The sequence below is a fragment of the Anabrus simplex genome, chromosome 4 (genome assembly GCF_040414725.1).
Source record: "Anabrus simplex isolate iqAnaSimp1 chromosome 4, ASM4041472v1, whole genome shotgun sequence".
Taxonomy (NCBI): Eukaryota; Metazoa; Arthropoda; class Insecta; order Orthoptera; family Tettigoniidae; genus Anabrus; species Anabrus simplex.
Window position 1 is genome coordinate 12,874,272 of NC_090268.1, and position 23,533 is coordinate 12,897,804.

Genomic DNA, 23,533 nt, shown 5'->3' on the forward strand with positions numbered 1-23,533 from the left:
AACTTTGTTGTTTTTGTCGAAAAACTCTGGCTAATAAGTCATGACGATCAATAGACGTCTGCCCATGAGTTAGTTCTTCCTTTACTTCTGACCATGCTGGATTACATGTAAATGTAATGAATAGGTCAGGACGTCCGTATGATCTGACGTAGGTCATGGCATCTTGTGCGTACTCATGCATTTGCCTGGGACTCCCTGTGAAAGTGGCGGGCAATATCACCATTTTTCCAATATCGTCGACATTCCTCTCACTGGCAACGGCATCCCTTAAATGAATGTATTCTTCAGTTCGAAGTTTATTTTGATTAAGTCTGATATAAAGAAGGCGCTGCGCTTCAATTTTACCGTAAACGTCAACAATTAACTGATGAAACAGCCGCCGAGCCATTAAAATGTAATTAGTTGAGTTGTTTCGAATGATTATTCTGTATGCATAGAAGTTCATCATTGAAACTTTCTTGTTAACTGTCGACTCTGTATTGGGGTTATACTGCATGATGTTAAAATGATATCCGTCGGCACCCTGCCAAAATATAATGGGATACTGGAGAGCATCATAAGTGCGGTGCGTTTCTGAAATGCGTTGCAGCGGACCACCTCGTTTTTTAATAACTATGTCCCTTCTGTCACAGTCATTATCTGCTACGATGATTGCCACTTCATTTATTTGGGGTCTGTTGAAACGTCCCTCATGCTCGCCAGCTGGCCTTTTATCGGCACGGATAACTACTTTACACTCATCCGAAGGCTTGTTTTCCAAAGCTGTCTTAAATATTTTAATAAGCTGGTTATGTTCTTGAAACATTCGTTGAATATTCAACACAGTATCACGTCTCACTCCTGCTATATTGTCACATCGTTGATCCACTTCCAGTTCTTCGTCTCCGATGAAATAAACTTGTAAAAACTTTGCATGTTCTCTTTCAAGAGGGAGGAGAGAGCCCGCTTTATGGTATATTTGACCCTGAACTCTGAACGTGGTTTCGAAAGCACTTTGTTGAACAGCGCATGAGGTCCCAAAAGAAGTCATTTGAAAACATGAATTGTATCTTCTGACATTCTTGAGGAAATGTTTCGATTCTGAAGTAGTCCCTGACATGTAAGAGAGTAATGGCTCAGGTGGCGTTTCGAGTTCTGGTAGACGGACTTTCCCGTTACAACAGCACATGCCTGGAGGTTCGCCTTTATATTTCTTGGCAAAACAGTACTTACATATTTGGTCCATTCCTCCAATTAACACGCTGTTATGTTTGCTGTAGCCTTTCCAAGGATCGTAATGAAAACCTTCGAGAAATACGCTGGAATGCCAGTTAGCCACCCGCGAAGTGGTAGCTTGTGTCCGCATTTTTTGTAGACGATATTCACGTTGGAGTTGAGATTCAGCTGCCCGCGAGGTGGTTGGTTGTGTCTGCAATTCTTGAAGACGACGTTCACGTTGGTCTTCAGATTCAGTGGCTCGCGATGTGCTAGCTTGGTTCCGCTTAGCTTGAAGACGACGTTCACGTTGGTCTTCAGATTCCATGACTCGCGATTTTCTAGCTTGGTTCCGCTTAGCTTGAAGACGACGTTCACGTTGGTCTTCAGATTCAGTCGCACGTGATGTGCTAGCTTGGTTCCGCTTAGCTTGAAGACGACGTTCACGTTGGTCTTCAGATTCAGTCGCTCGCGATGTTCTGGCACGTTCCCCCTGAAGCCGCTTCTGTTCTTGATCATTAGTTTCATCAGCTCGCAAAAGCTTTAACTTCTTCGTATTCGGTTGAATTTGTCCTATTGTCTTAGATTTCCTTTTAGGCATTGTTAAATCAGAACGCTATTTATACACTTCTGAACGATAGTATTGTCCGAACGTTCAGTATGCACTATTATCTGAATTCACTCGCTGTGAGGAAAATGAGTTTTATACCTCCAACTTCGATCTTAACATGCAATTTTAACTGAATTTTAAACCTCGTAGTTCGATCTTGCTTGCTCCTCTGTACGTGAATGAGCTGCCATGTTTGTTTACGTACTTTGATTAATGCTTTGTTAGATGTACTACGACGAAAAACATAACAATAACGGACAAGGACAGGCAGATCTGGTACTGAAAGCATGTATAGAATTATTTTTTGGGTTAATCAACGATAGTTTCACGGCCGACACGATACGTCGCTCTAGCAAGCTGGAGCGCAGCGTAGATCTATTTGGCCGTGATATGTTACATAGTTCCAATGCAAGCGGTAGATGGCACAATCCTGATAAGTTTAACATAGTCACAATGCAACCGGTAGATGGCAGACGAACCTGCTCAACTACGTATTGTCACAAGAGCGACTGCAGAAATAATGAACAAAGACGTGAAAATTTGGTACTAAAAGAAGGCCCAGAGAGTATTTTTGACGAAGAAAGATAAGTTCATGGCCGACTCAATGCGCGCTGGAGCGTAGTGTAGATCTAACTGGCCGTGCTAACTTACATAGTTCCAATGAGAAAGGTAGATGGCAGATGCGTGATACGTTTGACATAGTTAAAAACCTAGCGGCAGATGGCAGACGAACCTGCGCAACTACAGTACGCATTTATACATGAGCAGCAACACTAATAACGAACAAAGACGGGAACATTTGGTACTAAAAGAAGGCTGAGGAAGAGTTCATTACGCCGAATCAACAATAAGTTAGACTTGGTTTTTCAACGAACTATTTAGTAGTAAAAGTATTATTATTATTATTATTATTATTATTATTATTATTATTATTATTATTATTATTATTATTATTATTATTATTATTATTATTATTATTATTATGTGTTTAACTTTCAGTCTCCGTTTTAAATCTGTATCGTCTGCAAAGTTTTGCATGTCTTCCCTCCTCCTAGACTTGCTGGAGTTGCCCTACCCGTACAGTATATTTTCTCTTGATTGTTAGTCGTAAGTAATGTGTACCAAGTTTCGTTGAGAGATATGCTAGGACATACAGACATCTCGGCCATTTTGCTCATTTTCTTTTACACACCTTCTTACCCCCGAAGCCGATGGTGGATTTACTTGGATACTAATATCAGTCGTTTCGAGTATTTTTACTTGTACCCCCCGCCCCGATAAGGTGCTATAGTGGTCGCTTTTACTTATATTTCACCCCCTGCCTTGGAGGTTCTAGGGATGTCTTGCCCCAACCGCATTTTTCTCAGATAGTAAGTAATATTTTTACCAAATTTAGCTGATATCTATAATGGAGAACTTACATATACATCCGTAAACTTTGTCATTTTGGTCATTTTAGTTTTCTAACACTTTCTCACCTCGTATGCCAAAGGGGGGGGGGCTGAACATGAACGTTCAAAAGTCCGGAGTGTCACTATTCATCGCAGCGACCTCGAAAACTATTGAATGGACACTATATTTGACCGAAATGTCACTATTCATCTCAGCAACCCCAAAAAGTATGACTTCGATCCCATTTTCGATTATTTTTATATCTCACCCCACCCCTTTCCCCAGCCCCAAAGGTGGCTGAACTTTGACTTCAATTTTTTAAAATCCGGATTGTCAATATCCATCTTAGCCACACTGAAAACTGTGGATTCGGCACTATTTTCGATTATTTTTATATTTCACTCTCCCCTCGCCCTCCAACTACCCCTCGCCCTCACCCTAAAGGGTGCTGAACTTGGACTTTTAAAAAATCCGAATTTTCACTATTCATCTCAGCGACGCCGAAGAGTACTCGATACTTTTTTTTCGATTATTTTATATATCACTCCCCCTTTGCCCTCACCAAAACGGGGGTTGAACATGGACTTAAAAAAAAAGGAGTGTCACTATTCATCTCAGCGACCCCGAAAAATTGGATTCGACACTATTTTCGATTATTTAATATCTCAATGTCCCCTTGCCCCCGCCCCAAATGGGGCTGAACTTGGACTTTAAAAATTCTGGAGTGTCACTATACATCTCAGCAATCCCGAAAAGTATGGATTTGACAGTATTTCCGATTATTTTTGTATCTGACCCCCGCCCCCCCACGCCCATAATTGTTCCTGGGGTGTCTTACTCCCACGTGGATTGTCTCTTGATACTAAAAATCCGAAGTGTACAATTCACCTCGGTGACCCCGAAAACTATGTATTCGACACAATTTTCGATCAGTTTTATATATCACTCTCCCCTCGCCCCCCACCCCAAAGGGGGAGGAACTTGTACTTATAAAATATCCGGAGTCTCACTATTCATCTCAGTGACTCCGACAATTAATAAAATATCCGGTGTCTCACTATTCATCTCAGTGACTCCGACAATTAATAAAATATCCGGTGTCTCACTATTCATCTCAGCGACCCCGACAACTATGGATTCGACACTATTTTCGAATTTTTTTTTATCACTCTCCCATCGCCCCTCTCCCCACGCTGAAGGTGGCTGAACTTGGACCTTTAAAAATTTCGGAGTGTCACTATTCATCTCAGCGACCCCGAAAAGTATGGTTTCGACACTACTTTCGATGATTTCTCTATCTCATCCCCCTCGCCCCCCGATCCGCCCCCTAAGGGTTCCTGGGGTGTCTTACCCCCACGTGGTTTGTCTCCTGATACTAAAAATCTGGAGTGTCGCTATTCACCTTGGCGACCGCGAAAACTATGTATTCGACACTATTTTCGATTAATTGTATATATATCACTCCCTTTCGCCCCCCACCCCCAAAGGGGGCTGAACATGGACTTTAAAAATATTGGAGTGTCACTATTCATCTCAGTGACCCCGAAAAGTATGTATTCGGCACTATTTTCATTAATTTTTATATATGACCCCTCGCCCCCCGCTCCTAAGGGTTCCTGGGGTATCTCACCCCACCGTGGTTTGTCTCCTGATACTAAATATCCGGAGTGCCGCTATTTACATTGGTGACCCAGAAAATTTCGACACTATTTTCGATTATTTGCATATACCACTCCCCCTCGACCCCCACCTCAAAGGGGGCTGAACTTGGACTTTAAACAAATTGGAGTGTCACTATTCATCTCAGTGACCCCGAAAAGTATGGATTCGACACTATTTTCATTTATTTTTATATATGACTCCCCTCACCCCCCGGCCCTATGGGTGTTTGGGGTGTCTTACCCCCACGCGGTTTGTCTCCTGATACTAAGTTATAAGTGTATCAAATTTGGTTGAATTTGCTCCAATGGTTTGGGAGGAGATGTGGTACAAACTCACCCACCCACCCACATACATACAATGACTTATATATATATAGATTCATTTTCACTCCTTCTCAACCTCCATACCAATTGCGGTGAAGTGTGACTTATCCATCCAGAGTGTCACAGTTCAACTCAGCGAACTCTTAAACATTAATATCAGTCATTTTCGTTTATTTGTATATTTCACCATCTCCAGGAGGAGTGCTACTGGTGTTTTACCCAATAGTATTTTTTTCAGATAGTAAGTCATATGTGTACCAATTTTGTTTGAGGGCTATGTTGGAAAAAACACATACACACCGACGTCCGGAGTATCAATATTTGCCTCACTGTTCCACAATATTTTCGATTATTTTTACATCTCAGCCCTTCCCACTCCACCCCTAGGCGTGCTGGATCTACCATGCCTCCTCGCAGTTTGTCTCATGATAGTAAGTCATAAGTGTACTATGTTTGGCTGAAATCTCTCTCGTAGTCCAGAAAATTATGGATTCAACACTAATATTGGTGGTTTTTAGTTATAATTATATTTCTCCCCCTTCCCTAGGGCTTCTAGTGGTGTCTTTCCCCGCCGTATCTTTTTTTTTTACAGATAGTAGATAATATTTGTACCAACTTTAATTGACACCTATACTGGAACATACATACATACAAACACCCAAAATATCGCTCATTTGCACATTTTATTTTCTTCACCTCTTCTTACAAGCCTGCCGATTGGGGCTAAAGTTGGATTTAAACGACATCCGGAGTGTCACTATTCATTTCAGCGATCTCGAAAAGTATGGATTCGACACTATTTTCGATTAATTTTATGTATCACTGCCCCCCCCCCCCAAAGGTTGCTGAACTCACGTCAATAGGGAACACTACGAAAACCTTATCTCTGAATGCTGAACATGAATGGACTTTTACAAAATACGGAGTGTCACTATACATCTCAGCGACCTCGAAAACTATAGATTTGTCACTATTTCCGATCAATTTTATATTTCATTCCCCCTCGCCCCCCACGCCAAAGGGCCTGAACATTGAATTTAACAAATTCCGGAGTGTCACTATTCATCTCAGCGACCCCGAAAACTATGGATTCGACTTCTATTTTCTATTATTATGTCTCACTCCCGCCACGCCCTCCCCCCTAAGGGTGCTGAATATGGGCATTAAAATATCCGGAGTGTCACTATTTTTCTCAGCGACACCGAAAACTATGGATTCGACATTATTTCCGATTATTTTTATATCTCATATATATATTCATCCTATATGCAGCAAATATTATCCTCATCATGACGCGCAGGTCGCCTACCGGAGCCGAACATGTCCTCGGCACTCCCGGCACTAAAAGCCATACGCCATTTCATTTAGCGGACTATCATGGTATAGCGTAAGCTGCTGTCGCCTAGCGACAACCTGCCCATCAAGTCGATCCAGTCTTGGTGCGGCTTTGCAGTTTAATAAAATTACATAAAATTACTCATAATAATAAAACTACCTTACCGATTTCGTTCAAACCACTTCATAATCCCTTTCAGATGTAATAAGAAGAAACTGTGAAAATTTCAGCGAAATCGGTCTAGTAGTTTTTGAGTTTATTAACGTCAAATATACCAACATCCAATTTTATATATATATATATATATATATATATATATATATATATATATATATATATATATATATATATATATATGTAGTATTTATCGATATGACCACTATTAACATGGATAATTGAGAATAACATTTTAGGCTTTCCCCCAAAACCATAATTTCAGTCAGCGTGAATAAATATATTTTTATAGCCTAGATTGCAGTGACTCATTCCCCGACTTTACATACTGATTTCATTACATTCTCTCAGCCATTCGCTTCGCGGTGTCCGCACATACAGACAGCCAGACATAAAGACAGACAGAGATAACAGAAAATTAAAAAGTGCATTTCCTTGTTGCTGTAGACACGACTGATACAGAAATGCCATACTTTATAAATTCGGAGCAATGTGCAGACAAAGCTCTTATTTTATATATATATATAGGATGTATCCGTGATGATGTTACACATTTGCAGCGATGATGGAGAATGGCAAGTGGATCAATTTGAGGTAAAGAACTGTTGTCCGGAAACGTTCCAATCACTGCCCGTTGTTAACAGACACCGGAGTGTTGGAATTTCGTGAACCAGCAGTAGTTCTCTAACGTACAGGAAAGCAACGACATGGGGTTGTCACATTTAAACACCCTTAAAAGTCACTGGCCTTAGTCAGGTTTGAACACGTTAACTTGGGATCAGTAAACCAACGCCGCGTCGTATCCACTACACCACTGAGGCCGGCAGTCAAACGTTAACTTGATTTCTTCTTGTGGAAAGCCTTGTGTACGAGAAACCTGTCGAGACCTGAAGAGGATTTCTTGGCAAGCATTTTCGCTGCCAGTGACGATCATCAAACGGCACCGGGAATATTCGAACTGGTTCGGCAGAACTTTGTCCGACGTTGCCGTGTGAAACTTGTGCGGATAAACGGACTTAAACGAGTAGAATTTTGCTTAAATTTCACCCGATCGTTTTATAGGAATATAGTTTCTTATTTCAAATTGATCCTCTTGATGGCCTCCATCAAGTTTGTAACATCATCTCGGATACACGTGTAGTTACAGGAGACGAAAGCTCACCTGAATTCCAAAAGGAGTTTGGGACCAGTGTATTGTAATTGTGCCCGTCTGTTGGAACACAGAGTGGTGAGCAGTGGGCTGGACGGTGTTGAGCCTTGGTATATGGCGATGTAGTCAGTGGCACAGTGGCTGTAAAACAAAGAGAAATAAGAAATAACACAAATATTCCTCTAAGAAAATACCATTTATACTTATGACAATAATAATGAATTACATCACTGAATTACTTTCAACTGATTTAGGAAATGCCGTCGTCAACGGAATTCATTCAACTCATAGCAAGAGTTGAAAGTAAATGACGTAATTCGTAGATTCGTAGAAGTTCAATGAGACGTTTTCCCATTCGAAGCAAACAAACCAACTGACAGGCAAAAGTTGGTATTGGCCAGTCATCACAGAATGACTTACAACGCGTAGGAACTGTAGTCTGCTTACTGTAGACGATCATGAAAACTAATTTCTTGAGCCTTAACGCTTAAAAATGTTGTTAAATGTTGCCTATGGGCGTTGCCGTAATGTGTGATACACCGTGGGTCTACATTGCCTATGATTAGTAGCAATATATTGGCAACACCATGAATATACATGATCTGTTATTAGTTCCACTATGTGAGGCTGCGTTACTTGTGAGCAGTACGCTTATGTGCGAAACAACGTGGGTTTGTGTTACCTGTGAGTGGTGCCATTATGTGCGAAACAACGTGGGTTTGTGTTACCAGTGAGTAGTGCCATTATGTGCGAAACAACGTGGGTTTGTGTTACCTGTGAGTAGTGCCATTGTGTGTGACATACCATGGGTCTACATTACCTGTGATCAGTAGTATTAGTACCACTATGCGAGAGAAACCATATAATAATAATTTCGTGTGGCTATTTCTAGCCGAGTGCTGCCCTTGTAAGGCAGACCCTCCGATGAGGGTGGGCGGCATCTGCCATGAGTAGGTAACTGCGTGTTGTTGTGGTGGAGAATAGTGTTATGTGTGGTGCGTGAGTTGCAGAGATGTTGCGGACAGCACAAACACCCAGCCCCCGAGCCACTGGAATTAACCAATGAAGGTTAAAATCCCCGACCCAGTCAGGAATCGAACCCGGGACCCTCTGAACCGAAGGCCAGTACGCTGACCGTTCAGCCAACGAGTCGGACAGAGAAACCATGAGTCTACGTCATCTGTGATTAGTACCGCTGTAGGAGGAACACCATTCTTCTGCTTTACTAGTAATTAGTACCATTATGAGAGGCCAGTGACCTGGATGTTGGACCCCTTTAGATAATGAGTAACTTACCAATAATGACGGCATTCTGAATTGGATACACTGATTGTTTCTTTTCAGGATCATTTTTCATCATCATTCGTTTTAGATTCTAGTCAGTGGATACATTTTTAAGTTTTAATTTTCGTTCCGTTCACCTCGTACCATCACGGGGTGATGACCTAGCTTTAAACCCCTTTAAACAACAAACCACATCATCATCATCATCATAATCAACACTATTACTGATGCCAACTATTTGTGGGGGGAGGGGTGTATTTACCATTACGTGCTTCTTTCGTGCTTCTCAGGACCTACAACTGTCCTGCAGTTTCTCTTCCCATAAATCCACAAGGAACAATAATGTGGGATCGAATCAGGCGAATGAGGTGGCCACGAAACAGAATCACCTCTTAATATTCACTTTTCCGGGAACGTTTGACTAAAGTGTTCTAGAGTAACATGAGGGTTAGTGCCGCATCATGTTGAGCCCACATGCGTGGACACACCTGCAAATAACTCAAAACCGCGTTGGCGTATAAGAAGATACTCAGGCGTTCCCTATCTCAGACTGATACGTGTTTCTGTAGTGACTGCTGGTGTAGGTTGTTGCATACACATGAAGGCAAGTGTTCGTCGTGAATCAACACAGGGCTCGCTAAAGTGAAGGTCTGCAAGCTGACCATTCAGCCAGTGTGCCCGACTACAAACTAAACGATTATCAAACACATAACACCAAAATAAAGGGTCCATATTATTATTATTATTATTATTATTATTATTATTATTATTATTATTATTTTGGCGTACAGGCTACAAAACCCATTATGTTCCTCATATAATCGTACTACTACACTCAGATAACGCACACCCATTCTGAACATAGTGGAACCGACTGGTGCAATATACACGGTGGCTATTATCATAACAATGCCAAGACCCGTAGTGTTTCTCGCAAAATCGTGCCGCTCCTATGTAAAGGTAGACCCACGGTTTTCTTCGCAATGTAGTACTAGTCGCGAGTGACGGCGAAAAGTTCGGTAGTTCCGCGCCCCATTGCCCGCTACTCTCCACTGGCACGGTGGCCAGTCGTCTTCTGCTAGCGTCCTGATGCAAGGTCTATAGTGTAAGAAACACTGCAATGGCATTATTGTAATTGGTAATTACTTCCAGCAGCGTATTTCATTCATACTGATACTGTAATTGGAAGTCGAAGTGTAGCGATATATTTACGTATGTTACTGCACTTCTGGTGTCTTTGAAATTTAAAACTTGGTACTGGAAAACCATATACTTCCCTGATCTTGAAGTGTGTTGGAGGAACACTATGAAAAGGATGAAAGATATTCAGGCACAGGAGGTGACTGCAGGAAAAGAGCGACCTTAACCATCTTTAATAGAATTAATTAAGAGTAGGTGATGATGATGATGATGCTTGTTGTTTAAAGGGGCATACCGTCTAGGTTTTTCCGTGTGGCTATTTCTAGTCGAGAGAAGCCCTTGTAAAGCAGACCCTCCTATGAGGGTGTGCGGTATCTGTCATGTGTTACGTGTTGTTGTGGTGGAGTATAGTGTTGTATGTGGTGTGTGACTTGTAGGGATGTTGCGGACAGCACAAACACCCAGCCCCGGGGCCATTAGAATTAACCAATGAAGGTTAAAATCACCCACCTGGCCGGGAATCGAACCCGAGACCCTCTGAACCGAAGGCCAGTACGCTGACCAATCAGCCAACGAGTTGCACAACATCTAGGTCATCGGCCATAATCCCTCATCCTCCATTGACCAGAATTCAAAACGTGAGGACGAAGATAATGAATGGATGGACATGCAATTGAAACAGTCAGTGGATCCGGCCCCCCAATGCCCCACATTCCCAGAAACTAGCGTTAAACAATATTATTACTGAGTATTGCTTCTATAGCAAAACCCTGAATCGATGATGCATGCAATCTAAAACAGGTCCAAAATCCAAGTCATCGGCCCCTCATAATGGCAATTATCTCTAGGAATATAGAACTATGCCCGCCTCTGTGGTGTAGTGGTTAGTGTGATTAGCTGCCACCCCCGGAGGCTAGGGTTCGATTCCCGGCTCTGCCACGAAATTTGAAAAGTGGTACGAGGGCTGGAACGAAATCCACTCAGCCTCGGGAGGTCAAATGAGTAGAGGTGGGTTCGATTTCCACCTCAGCCATCCTGGAAGTGGTTTTCCGTGGTTTCCCACTTCTCCTCCAGGCAAATGCCGTGATGGTACCTAACTTAAGGCCATGGCCACTTCCTTCCCTCTTCCTTGTCTATCCCTTCCAGTCTTCCCATAACCCCTCAAGACCCCTTTTCAGCATAGCAGGTGAGGCCGCCTGGGGGAGGTACTGGTCATCCTCCCCAGTTGTATCCCCCGATCCAAAGTCTGAGGTTCCAGGATACTGCCCTTGAGGCGGTAGGGGTGGGATCCCTCGCCGAGTCCGAGGGAAAACAAACCCTGGAGGATAAGCAGATTAACAAAGAAAGAAGAAAATAGAACCATGCTTTTTGTCATGTTGCGGAACTAATCAAACGTAGCGTAGACTCGCGGTATTCCACACATTATGGTACTACTCACAGTTAATGTAATGCGCACATGTAACCCAGGCCTATGGTGTTTCGTACACTGCGGTGCTATTTACAGGCAACGCAAACCTATGTTGTTCATCACATAAGTGGACTAACCACAGGGACTCGCACTAATCACAGGCATATCAGAACCATGATGTCGTTCACCCATGATGTCGCTCATATGGTGGTACGAATCACAAGTACTATAAAATGCATCCTGAGCACACACTGTCTCTGCTAATCACAAACCTATTGTGTATCTAACATAGTGGTACTACGCGCAAGTAAAAGCGTCCCATAGTGTTCCCTGCGTGGTGGTACTAATTACAAGTAGTATCGTGGTTCTAAGTTGATCATTCCTTGGTCGCCCCTTGTAGTCACCTCTTAAGACAGGCAGGGGATACCGTGGGTGTATTCTTCGTCTGCTTCCCCACCCACAGGGGGTTGTGTGTTTGGTCCGCGAGAGGTATTTTATTTCCCTCAAGTCCGCCGGCAAGCCGTTAGGACCCCACTATCCGCCACCTGGGTCACGTCACTTGGGAGCCCTGCTACGCCAGTGTAGTAGGTGTTATAAGGGTAAGAAGTGTGAATAGGATAGAGAGAAGAGGCCTAATTTGGTGAATGACCCGTATATATAAGGATAGGGGATGAACAAGAATGAAATACACTTCGATATGTAAATTGTGTGTAGAAACAAGAGAAGATTTTCTCTTGTTGAAATTGTGCAAGGAAACTCGAATGGAGAGATTGAAATACATGAGAGAGGAACAGGAACTAGCCAGGTAACGAACAGATGATCATAGAATGGGTGGTGAAAGAATGGAAAAACACCGGGAACATAAGAGTTTTAGATAACGATGTATAACATTTTAAAGGAAGTGGAATTTAATAGTAATGTAGTTTTTCTTTTTCGTAGTTTCTTGTTGCAAATAGGAAGTAAACATGGAGAGGTACGCAGATCAGCAGCACCCGCAATGTTGCTTAGCCGAGTGGGGAGGTGGGAGAGGGTGGGTGTTTGACTCAACGGAATAGACGATTGGTCTGGTGGAGAAACAGTGGGAGTGAGTGAAGAGGAGTGGGGGCCTGAGTAGCACATGTTGGTCACGTACGGAAGTACGATGGAATAAAAGCAGTTGGAGGTCATCCGCGACGGGGGGTAGGAGGAAACACCCACCCCGACACATGCCTAGATTAAGTAGACATTTTGGTTTATCTTTTATTGGTATTTTATTACATTTGCCTGCTGCCATTTCTTGATGGATACAGTACTTTTGTATCCATCTCTTGGCACAGGCCAGAGTAAAGTGTAGCTTCCACCGAAGTCCCAGTCTCATCCATGGCTGTGACAATATGGAAGCTGCTGGGGTATGGGTGGTGCTGAGTAATGGCATTCAGAGCACGACTAGTGCATCTGAGTGTTATGAAAGGTGTTCCTCATAGGGTCAGTCGTGCTGCAATAGCACTTTCTGACCCAGTGAGGAAAGCAATGGCAAACTACCTCACTCCTCGTCTTGCCTAGTACGCCTCATTTTGGTGCTGCCATTGGTTTTTGCGGTTTCCTGATAACCGCATAGCCTTTGGTGGTGCTTTTTGAGGATCCAACCAGCCTCTGGGCTGATGACCTAACAGACAGACACACTTTTATCCGTATTTTATGCAAATAGATCCATTAGTTTTTATCTGTACAGATCTGGAAAAAAAGTTTATGTATGTATATTTGTACTTCCCAGGTCTGGCTCCATGGCTAAATGGTTAGCGTGCTGGCCTTTGGTCACAGGGGTCCCGGGTTCGATTCCCGGCAGGGTCGGGAATTTTAACCACCATTGGTTAATTTCACTGGCACGGGGGCTGGGTGTACGTGCCGTCTTCATCATCATTTCATCCTCATCACGACGCGCAGGTCACCAACGGGTGTCAAATCAAAAGACCTGCACCTGGCGAGCCAAACATGTCCTCGGACACTACCGGCACTAAAGCCATACGCCATTTCATTTTTTTGGTACTTCCCAGATCTCAAGGAAAAGTGAAATACCTATGACTGCCTGTGAGGGCCGAGTTGATTTGTTCGAAATGAGGGTTCAGATTCAACACAGTAAAGCAAGATTTAGTGGTTTTAATTTTTTCGATTTCAAACAACATTTGGCAAATAAATGACCATTAGTTTTCGTAGGCTAAAACAGTTTCCTTAAAGGGGAAATAACCCCGAGAACGTGTTGCGAAAAATCAAGTAGATTCAGAATATAACATGGAATTCCCAATGAAGAGATCGCGTTGGTTGCCGGAAGGAAGGGGGCATGGTACAGTAGAACATCATTAATCTGGATTAGCTGAGAGTCGGAGGAATAAATGTGAGGATTAATTAAAATAATGGTGTAAGAGATCACCTGCAAGGGAACAGAACCTGAGTGTTAACACTTCAAGTAATGCATATGATAAATAATTCCAAAGGAACGAAATAATACGGATGCCTACTGTATGTATAACTTACTGGATATTTTCTGGCATTTTGACCTGGTTAAATTTATTAAAATTATGACGAAACCTGTTCCATTCCTTTTATCATTGAACTTTTTGCTTAAAGCTCATTGCAATTTCGTACGTGCAGTGAAGCGTACGGTTACCACTCGTGTAATATTAAAACGAGAACGAACTCGAGAAAGAGTCCTAGAAGTATTAAGTTCATAACATCTAGGAGAACTGTGCAGTTTGATGTAGCCTTTGTTAAAATGAAATCTCTCTATTTGGGGACAACCCAAATACATTTTCTTTGGAAGTAACACGTGACAGGGCTACAGGGCTTACCATGAGAAAAACATTCAACGCTCAGGTAACGTTTATAGTTTGGCCCTGTGCTTTATTAATGGTTACAATAAAACATAGTTTTTCTGGAAACTGGACCCTTTTAAACTAAAATGGTTGGTCGGTAGTTATCATTGGTATTCGAGGGATCGAAACAGTTCACAGGCTCCACACACAGTGCGGATCGTGCACTCAAGCAGATTTTTTAACGATTTGATTAGGAGTTTTGTTCCATTGCATAATTTTGCAGTGTTTAGGTTGCAGAGCAATAATATAGGGTAACCTACTTTGAAATCAGTTTGTGGTGAGTAGTTCCAGGAGAACTCAAGAAATTAAAAATTCGGTTGGATAATGTACCGCCTCTTCTATTTCCAGGACAGTATCAACTGAACGGTTAGAATGTTTAGCAATGAATTACTATTCTACCATAGATTACCAAATTACTAGAATTGCGTGTCCTAATCACAATATGATATTGTTGTGCATGCCTGGTGCGATCTGTGTTCTCTGTCAACATACGTTTCTCTACCTCTATATATGCCTTTCACAATGTACAGAAAATCTTTTCGTTTCAAAGAAGTTTCCCCATTTCTCTGCGAAAACTGGTTTGCCTTTTTAGTGTCCAAACGGTCTTCTCTCTCATCATAAATTTCATTACTGCGTAGTACACATTTACCGTGTTGGGTCCTATATTAGCACGTCGTCGAGGCATGAAGAAATCGCAAAGGAAACAAAACCAACGTGTTACGTACATTCAGTACGTGTTGGAGAGATGTTAAATACAGAACAAAACTGGGCAACTAGACACCAGTGGGTTGCGAACCCACTACCTCCCGATTTCGCGTCGGTTGCTCTACCACTTGAGCTGTGGTAGCCTACTGTCAGACTTTTTACTATGGACACTCGACTTTAGACTTTAATTACAAAGAAACTGATGTAAAGTGAGTCATACCAATATTTTCCTTGTTTAGTGCTGCATTAGGGTATATAACACACATTGTTTTTGAAGTGCATTATGTATTGTTTATTTGCTGTTTGTTATATTGTCTGCGTTTTTGGCTTCTTCTCCAGGAAACGCTCACTTAGGAATATATACAGGGAAATCTACTTATCTGATGGTAATGAAGTATTCATATCTTATAACCATATGCATTTTTAGTGTAATACTCCAGTTACAATTTTTTTCATCCACCCCAAAAGAGTTATAATTTTCCTAAAGCAACTATTTCTCATCCCAGGATAAACTTACAGCAGGAAACTTGGGCTGGTTTGGAAGCACTTACTCATGGTTATTAGAAACCATGACCACTGTAACCGTATAGTGTGGTACTGAATTTCTGAAGAGTAACAATTAAGGGAGGTTTTGTGCACGCCGGACCGTGCGATTAACAGCAGACGGGGTGGGAAAAGCGAGTGCAGTGTTGCCACACACTCGCCCCGGGCAGTTGTGAAACAGTATGCCCGTCACCTTGGTTTATCCGCAAGCTCTTTTCAGACGCCCTATGTGACCACGTCACTTGAAGATGCCTCCGAGACCGCCGTTACCAGAGGGTGAACTTGCAATGATTCCGAGTGCTATTTGTTTCTTTCGAAGTGAGGGGTAAAAACTAGGGGGCAGGAGGTTCCCTGTGTACCAGAAAGTGGCAGATTGTCTTGGATTATCGCTGTCATCCGTGAGGAGAGTAAGGGCCGCTACAAAGGAAAATGATGGAAACACGTCATCCAGATCAAGAAAGAAGCAGTGTGTGAGACCGGGACGTCCGGAAATCCAACTCGATGATTGTAATTTGGGCACAGTACGAAGAAATACACAACATTTTATATGAATACGGTATTCCCACAATATGAAAAGCTTCCGCCTGAAACTGTTAGAAAATTAGGCGGATTTTCTAGATTTGTCAATTTATACGCTATTGAAGGGGACACAGAATCGGATTTTTATTCAAATTTTCAAAAAAAGTATTAATAATATTTATTCCCTGAAGCCTCCCCTTTAAAACGGTATATTGAACATTGCTCTATCACAATTCTAACTATGTTAAATTTAGATATTTCTCAGAAGTGGCGAGGAATCATTTTGTTCGATATCTGGCGTGGATGGCTATCGTTCACAGTTTTATGTATGTTGACAATGCGTATGGCTTTTTGAATAACCTTCCACTAGCCATTGGCATTTTAACTACAAACTGAACAGTGATACAACTTACACGTGATGCATGTACACAGCAATATCTCTCTCACTACTACCAATATATCTCACACTGCATACAGTCACATTGGAAAGCGAAATATTTTAAAACGTACATACTACACTACCAACCACCACAAAAACACGCAATAGTGATTAGTTCACTCCATATAGGGTTAGCGTCAGGAAGGGCATCCGCTCATAAAACAAGGCCAAATCCACATGTGATAATTTTGACAACTACTTAGTTAAAAAAGCAAGACAGACCATTAGAGGTGCCTAAAGAAGACTGCAGGATGCTTTCAGATGTGGAGCAGGAAGGTTTTAACTTTAAACTCAATTTCCTGAAAATTTATTTTTTTGCATTCAGGGAACATTTTCTCAGCTTCTGCTCAACCAGAAACAAAGTAACTTTCAGGATATGTTCACTTAAATGTTTGACATACATGGAAACAATTTTATGTAGCTCTGTAGTTCCTTCAAAAATTTATTGAAAAACAGTGATGAAACATTTCTTACGTTAAAAATATTCCTGTTTAAAACATATTATCGCTTCAGTATACATAGAATAGCTGTTACAATTCAGAGTAAAGATTTTGGTTATGGTTCCCAAGAAAATGTTCCTATTAACATTGTGAAGATAGGCGATTCCATATCCCCTGAAAGTAGTTAAAAGCTTGGGATTCCGATTCAAGAAACTGAGCAGAAATCCACTGCCAATGGAATCTCTGAGAGATGCTGCATCCCGACATACCTACCTTAGTCGAATTAGAGATTTAAGAGCACAGGACTACATCGTAAACTTTACCGAGGAGAACTGGTGCGGACAGAACCATACGATGAAATATGGGTGGCAAGAAAACGTGGTTGATGCTTTAGAAAACCATTTTGACAAAAATAATCAGATGATGCTTGCTGATGATGCTTATTACTTAAAGCGGCCTAACATCGAGATCATCGGCCCCTAATGGTACGAAATCTAATGACAAATTAAAAATTCAAAATCATCCACTGACCAAAATAAAACATGTCATGAAGAATCAATGGGTGGAAATGAATTTAAAACAATCAGTGGATCCGACCAAAAAACTAACATAAAAATTGTATTATTAACCAAGGCACAACTTCTAATGCACAATCCTGAATAGAGGATGCATGTTGGCTATAGGGGTCCAAAATCCAGGTCAATGACCCCTCATAATGGTACTTATCGCTAGTAAAGTAGAACCATTGTATTTGTCATGTTGGGGCACTAATCAAAAGAAGCGAAGACTCACGGTGTTCCACACATGATGGTACTACTCACAAGTATTGTACGTCGTACAGGTAACGCAGACCTATGGTGTTTCTCACACATTTGCGCCACTCATAGCCAACGCGAACCGATGGGCTTCCTCACCCAGGTGTATTAATCATGGGCGCCGGTATTCCCGTGGTGTTCCTCACATAGTGAGTACTAATCACAGGCAACGCAGACCCACGGTGTCGCTCATATAGTGGTACTAATCACAGGCAACGCCCAGACCCGTGGTGTTGCTCACATGGGTACGACTCACGGGTACAGGAAACCCACAGTGCTGTTACTAAGCACAAACCTATTGTGTACATAATTCAGTGGTACTACTCGCAAGTAAAGGCGACCCATGGTGTTCCCCGCGTGATGGTACTAATCAAAAGTAGTTTCATGGTTCTAAGACTATCATCCCTTGATCGTCCCTTTTAGTCGCTTCTCACGATAGGCAGGGGATACCGTGGGTGTATTTTCCGTCTGCGTCCCCCACCCACAGGGGGTAGGGAGAGAGAAAATAAGAAGGAAGAAGGGATCCGTCACTTCGAAAAATAAAGGAACGGACGAAGAAAGGTAAGGGGCCACGAAGAGCGTGAAAGACTCCCTAGGCCTCTAATGTTCTAATACCGTCGGGGTCGGAAAAGAACAAGAGTTGACCAAGGGAGGTCGGACAATATAGACGAAAGTGAGGAGCCTGGTACAAGTAAGTGGAAGCAATGCCAGGACTCAGCTAAGGGCCCCGTGGTCGTCAATCCACACTCTCATGTTGAGAGCCCCTTGGTTTCCTTCTAGTCGCCTCTTACGACAGGCAGGGGATACCGCGGGTGTATTCTACATTTGCGTCCCCCACCCGCAGGTGGTAGTGTGTTTGGTCCGCTAGAGGTATTTTATTTCCCTCAAGCCCGCCGGCAAGCCGGTTACGACCCCCCTATCCGCCACTTGGGACGCGCCACGTGGGAGTATCACCTCTCCCCGTTCTACGTCAGTGCAGTAGGTTCGTTGAACTATAATCAGTACCGAGGGTACATACCGAAAATTTATGAATGGCGTGGGTGGTTCAAAACACCGTCTGGAGATGGGAAAAATATCATAATTTTACACATCGAAAGTCAAGAAAGATTTCTTGATGGTGCAGAACTTCGTTTTATTGGCAGCATTGTAGTGGTGATTACCATAATTAGGTGAACTCGACTCATTACGAGGAATCGTTCATGAAAGTCCTGAGTTATTGACTCAAAGGTCGGCTGTCGTTATGTATCAAGCTCCGTATCATAGGATAGTCGATCCTTCAACTAAAGACCTGAACATGTCATGGCTGAAACGTGAAATTATATCTTGGTTAACATCAAAAAATATTTCATTGTCACGTGGAGTTAACGATTATAACAAATTAACTAAATCAGAGGTGATTGTCCTTGTCACGCTTTATTTTCAAACACCGGTAAAGAAGCTGGAATACCTGACTAAACGACTTCAATCAGATGTACAGCTTGCTAGGTTACCAGTGGCCACTGCGAGCTTAAACCAGTCGAGATCATTTGGGCTTACGCACAAGGGAAAGTAGCAAAACAAATATGGCTAACACATTAGGAAATGGCAGAGGTACGGGTGCAATTAACGCTTTAAGCCGAGGAGCCTTTCGTACCGTAACCCCTGAACTCTGCGAACAACGTATCAAACACGCTAAGAAAATTGAAGTGTCTAAAAATGTCCCTTACTTCGAGCCAGTCATTATCAACATGAATGACAGCAGTGCCGATTCATCGGAACATATTGATTTTTCAGACGGAAAAAATTGCCAGAATTAAACGTTGTAAATATATGTAAATAATTATGCAAATATACGTTGTAACAAGTGTGCAGGTGATATTTCTAAATCCAATATCATTTGGGCTTATGCAAAAAGGAAAAATAAAAGGAAAAAAAAAACTGTCATTGAAGGTCCAAAGCTCTTATCAGGCAAGGTGATGGGAAGTGGAATTTATAAGATGAAATGAAATTAAAGCTTGAAAGTATACGAAAGGCTGTGTTCGTTGCGCGCGTAATTACTCCCGAACGCGGCAACACTGCGCCCTATTTCACCACCCGGCCTGCTGTTAATCGCACGGACCGGTGTACACAAAACCTCCTTTCAATATTACTCTTCATCAATTCAGTAACACAGTATATGGTTACAGTGGTTGTAGTTTCAGATAACCATGACTGAGCGCTTGAAAACAAGCCCTTGTATCCTGCTGTTCGTTTATCATGGGCTGATGAAGAGTTCCTTTAGAAAATGATTATAACTTCTTCTGCGAGGTTAAAAATTGTAACGTGGGTATTACACTACAAATGCATGTAGTTAAAACATACAAAAATTTCGCTATCATCAGAGTAGTAGTTTTCCCTGCATATATTCCTAAGTGAGCGCTTCATAGCGAAGAAGAAGAACTTAAAAAAACAATTTGTCATATACACCCTAATGCAGAATTAAGCAAGGTAAATATTGTTATCACTCACTTAGCAATAGAACTACCGGTTCGTTTGTAATTAAAGCCTAAATTTGAGTGTCCATAATAAAAAATCCGATACTAGGTCATTTTGTTCTGTTGCATGGTGGCATCGGGAAGAATGAACTCGCCCCACATGCAAAACGCACCCCTGTGCACGATGCAACATTGCATTGGGGTTTATATCTGCTTGAACGAGCGTCATTCGGCGGCGTCGAGTGCCTATGAGCATGAGCATCACGTCTCGTTGGTATAATCGATGTATCTCATATGCAAAGGTATACTAAAACGTATGTGGTGTCTGTGTAAATAAACCTGGTGTCCATGGGGGATATTTATGTACGGAAACGATGTGGAGCCGCCTAAAACCAAGTCTCCATAAATGGTGACCTCGAGTATGGAGAACACACTCATACCATAACCTATCTTTGACCACGTGCTTCACCGCAGATCACGACATGTTACCACACTCTATTTTAAAGACGCATTAGACCAGGCCTTTCCAACTCGAGCACTTAGTGCTGGGGCGCACCAGCGCTGCACTCAGCAGCACCGTTCCCCTCCTTCCCCACCTGCCCCGCGCAATGGTCGGTGCATGTGTGCGTAAGAGACAGTACATTCATTCTCATTCTCTCTCTCTCTCTCTCTCTCTCTCTCTCTGTGTGTGTGTGTGTGTGTGTGTGTGTGTGTCATTCTCAGTGGACTCTATTCGATAGAACAGACAGTGGAGCAGTTGGTTTCACCTTCGTTAAAATTGTCGTTTAATCCTTCATGGGTGGATTCATATTTTGTTCTCACTACCGAAGGGAAAGCTCACTGTTTAGTTTGTCATGTCATTTTAAGTCCGCCTCTGTGGTGTAGTGGTTAGCGTGATTAGCTGCCACCCCCGGAGGTCCGCGTTCGATTCCCGGCTCTGCCACGAAATTTGAAACGTGGTACGAGGGCTGGAACGGGGTCCACTCAGCCTCGGGAGGTCAACTAAGTAGAGGTGGGTTCGATTCCCACCTCAGCCATCCTGGAAGTGGTTTTCCGTGGTTTCCCACTTCTCCTCCAGGCAAATGCCGGGATGGTACCTAACTTAAGGCCACGGCCACTTCCTTCCCACTTCCTTGTCTATCGCTTCCAATCTTCCCCATCCCCCGCAAGGCCCCTGTTCAGCATAGCAGGTGAGGCCGCCTGGGCGAGGTACTGGTCATTCTCCCCAGTTGTATCCCCCGACCAAGAGTCTGAAGCTCCAGGACACTGCCCTTGAGGCGGTAGAGGTGGTATCCCTCGCTGAGTCCGAGGGAAAAACCGAACCTGGACGGTAAACAGATGATGATGATGATGATGATGATGATGATGATGTCATTTTAAGCGTAAAGTCTTCAACCATTGACGACACTACGACAATAAACATGTTTCCACCTATGATGACATTGTTGGCGCAGCAAGAACCGAACAAATTGCTAAGTTAAAATCGGAATTGCTAAGTTTTCGGAGATACGTAATACCTTACTTATTAAGAATTGTTTTACATGCAATTTAGGAGTTTTTCGTTTTTGATTTTGTATTATTAAGAACTGTTTAGAATTAGACTTTGATGTGCTGCTAAGAAAAAACACCGGGCGAGTTGGCGGCGCGGTTAGGGGCGCTCAGGTGTAAGCTTGCATCCGGGAGATGTTGGGTTCGAACCCGACTGTCGGCAGCGCTGAAGATGGTTTTCCGTGGTATCCCATTTCAAACCAAGAAAATGCTGGGGCTGTTCCTTAATTAAGGCCACGGCCGCTTCCTTCCCATTCATAGCCTTTTCCTATCCCATCATCACCATAAGACCTATTGCAAAAAAGAACCCACAAAGATAATTATTTTAATTATTTTATCTCCCTGTCCCACAGATATTTGAATCCAATACTTTAGAAGGTGCAGTTCGAGTACGTTATGGGCTATTGTTGCTCTGAAAATTGCAGAAAAAACAGATGTTTCAATTCTGAATTTAAATTAATGGGGAACTAGGACTTCTCTGTCTGATGCGGACTTAGAGGCTGTACTTACAATTTCTACTGCCAAATCGATTGTACCCATTATTGGTAAATTAGTTGCCGCAAAACGATGTCAGCAATCGACTTAAACGCTAAATGTGCATTAAGGCAAACGCAAAGTACATACAGAATAAATTGTGTGATTATGTGTTCACAGAACTGTCATAAATAATATTGTTTTCATAAGCTGCGCGCTGATTTGACGACCTGTGGTTCTGCCTCTGTCACTTCCCCTTCTTCCCCCACCACCTCAACAGTGCTATAGCACAGCACCGAGGCTGCTGACGGGGCCGGCCGGGGCCGTGGGAGCACCTCAGTTGGAATCGCTTGCATTAGACTGTTTACTTCATTGGAACTACCACGTCTTCCGAGTATGAAACCAATTCGACAAACGACAAAAACATTCACCAGAATCTTAACGGTCGTCGCTGATACTCATCGCTTCAGTCCGCACGCGGCAACTGCTACTCTTCGGGAACGCAACATTTCATCTAAAAACTTGTATGTATATAATCTACGTTATACTTGTTCCGGAATACTGCAAAATTATGCACAACATAAATTCGTTGTGAAGGTGTACGAACATTACAAACAAATCTATACAATGGACAGTACCTAGATTTCTGATGATGATGATGATGATGATGATGACGCTGTTGTTTAAAGGGGCCTAACATCTAGGTCATCGACCCCTAATGGTTCGAAATGTAAAGACAAATTAAAAGGTCAAAATCATCCACTGACTAAAATAAAAAATGTCATGAAGAATGAATGGAGGGATATGAATTTAAAACAATCAGTGGAACCGACCAAAAAACTAACATAAAAAATAGTATTATTAACCAAGGCACAACTTCGAATGCACAATCCTGAATCGAGGATGCTTGTTGGCTACAGGGGTTCAAAATCCAGGTCAACGACCCCTCATAATGGTACTTATCGCTAGTAAAGTAGAACCATGGTATTTGTCATGTTGGGGTACTAATCAAAAGTAGCGAAGACTCACGGTGTTCCACACATGATGATACTACTCACAAGTATTGTACTTCGTA

At 42.5% G+C, this 23,533-nt stretch overlaps 1 protein-coding gene across 1 annotated transcript in view; it reads right to left on the minus strand.

Annotated features, from left to right (window-relative positions):
* LOC136872119 (uncharacterized) overlaps positions 1-23,533 on the minus strand; it is a 665,288-nt gene that overhangs the window by 129,987 nt on the left and 511,768 nt on the right. Inside the window, exon 7 of the mRNA XM_068227340.1 lies at positions 7,854-7,982. Within this exon, the coding sequence (XP_068083441.1) occupies positions 7,854-7,982 (129 nt within the window). The remainder of the gene's footprint in view (positions 1-7,853; positions 7,983-23,533) is intronic.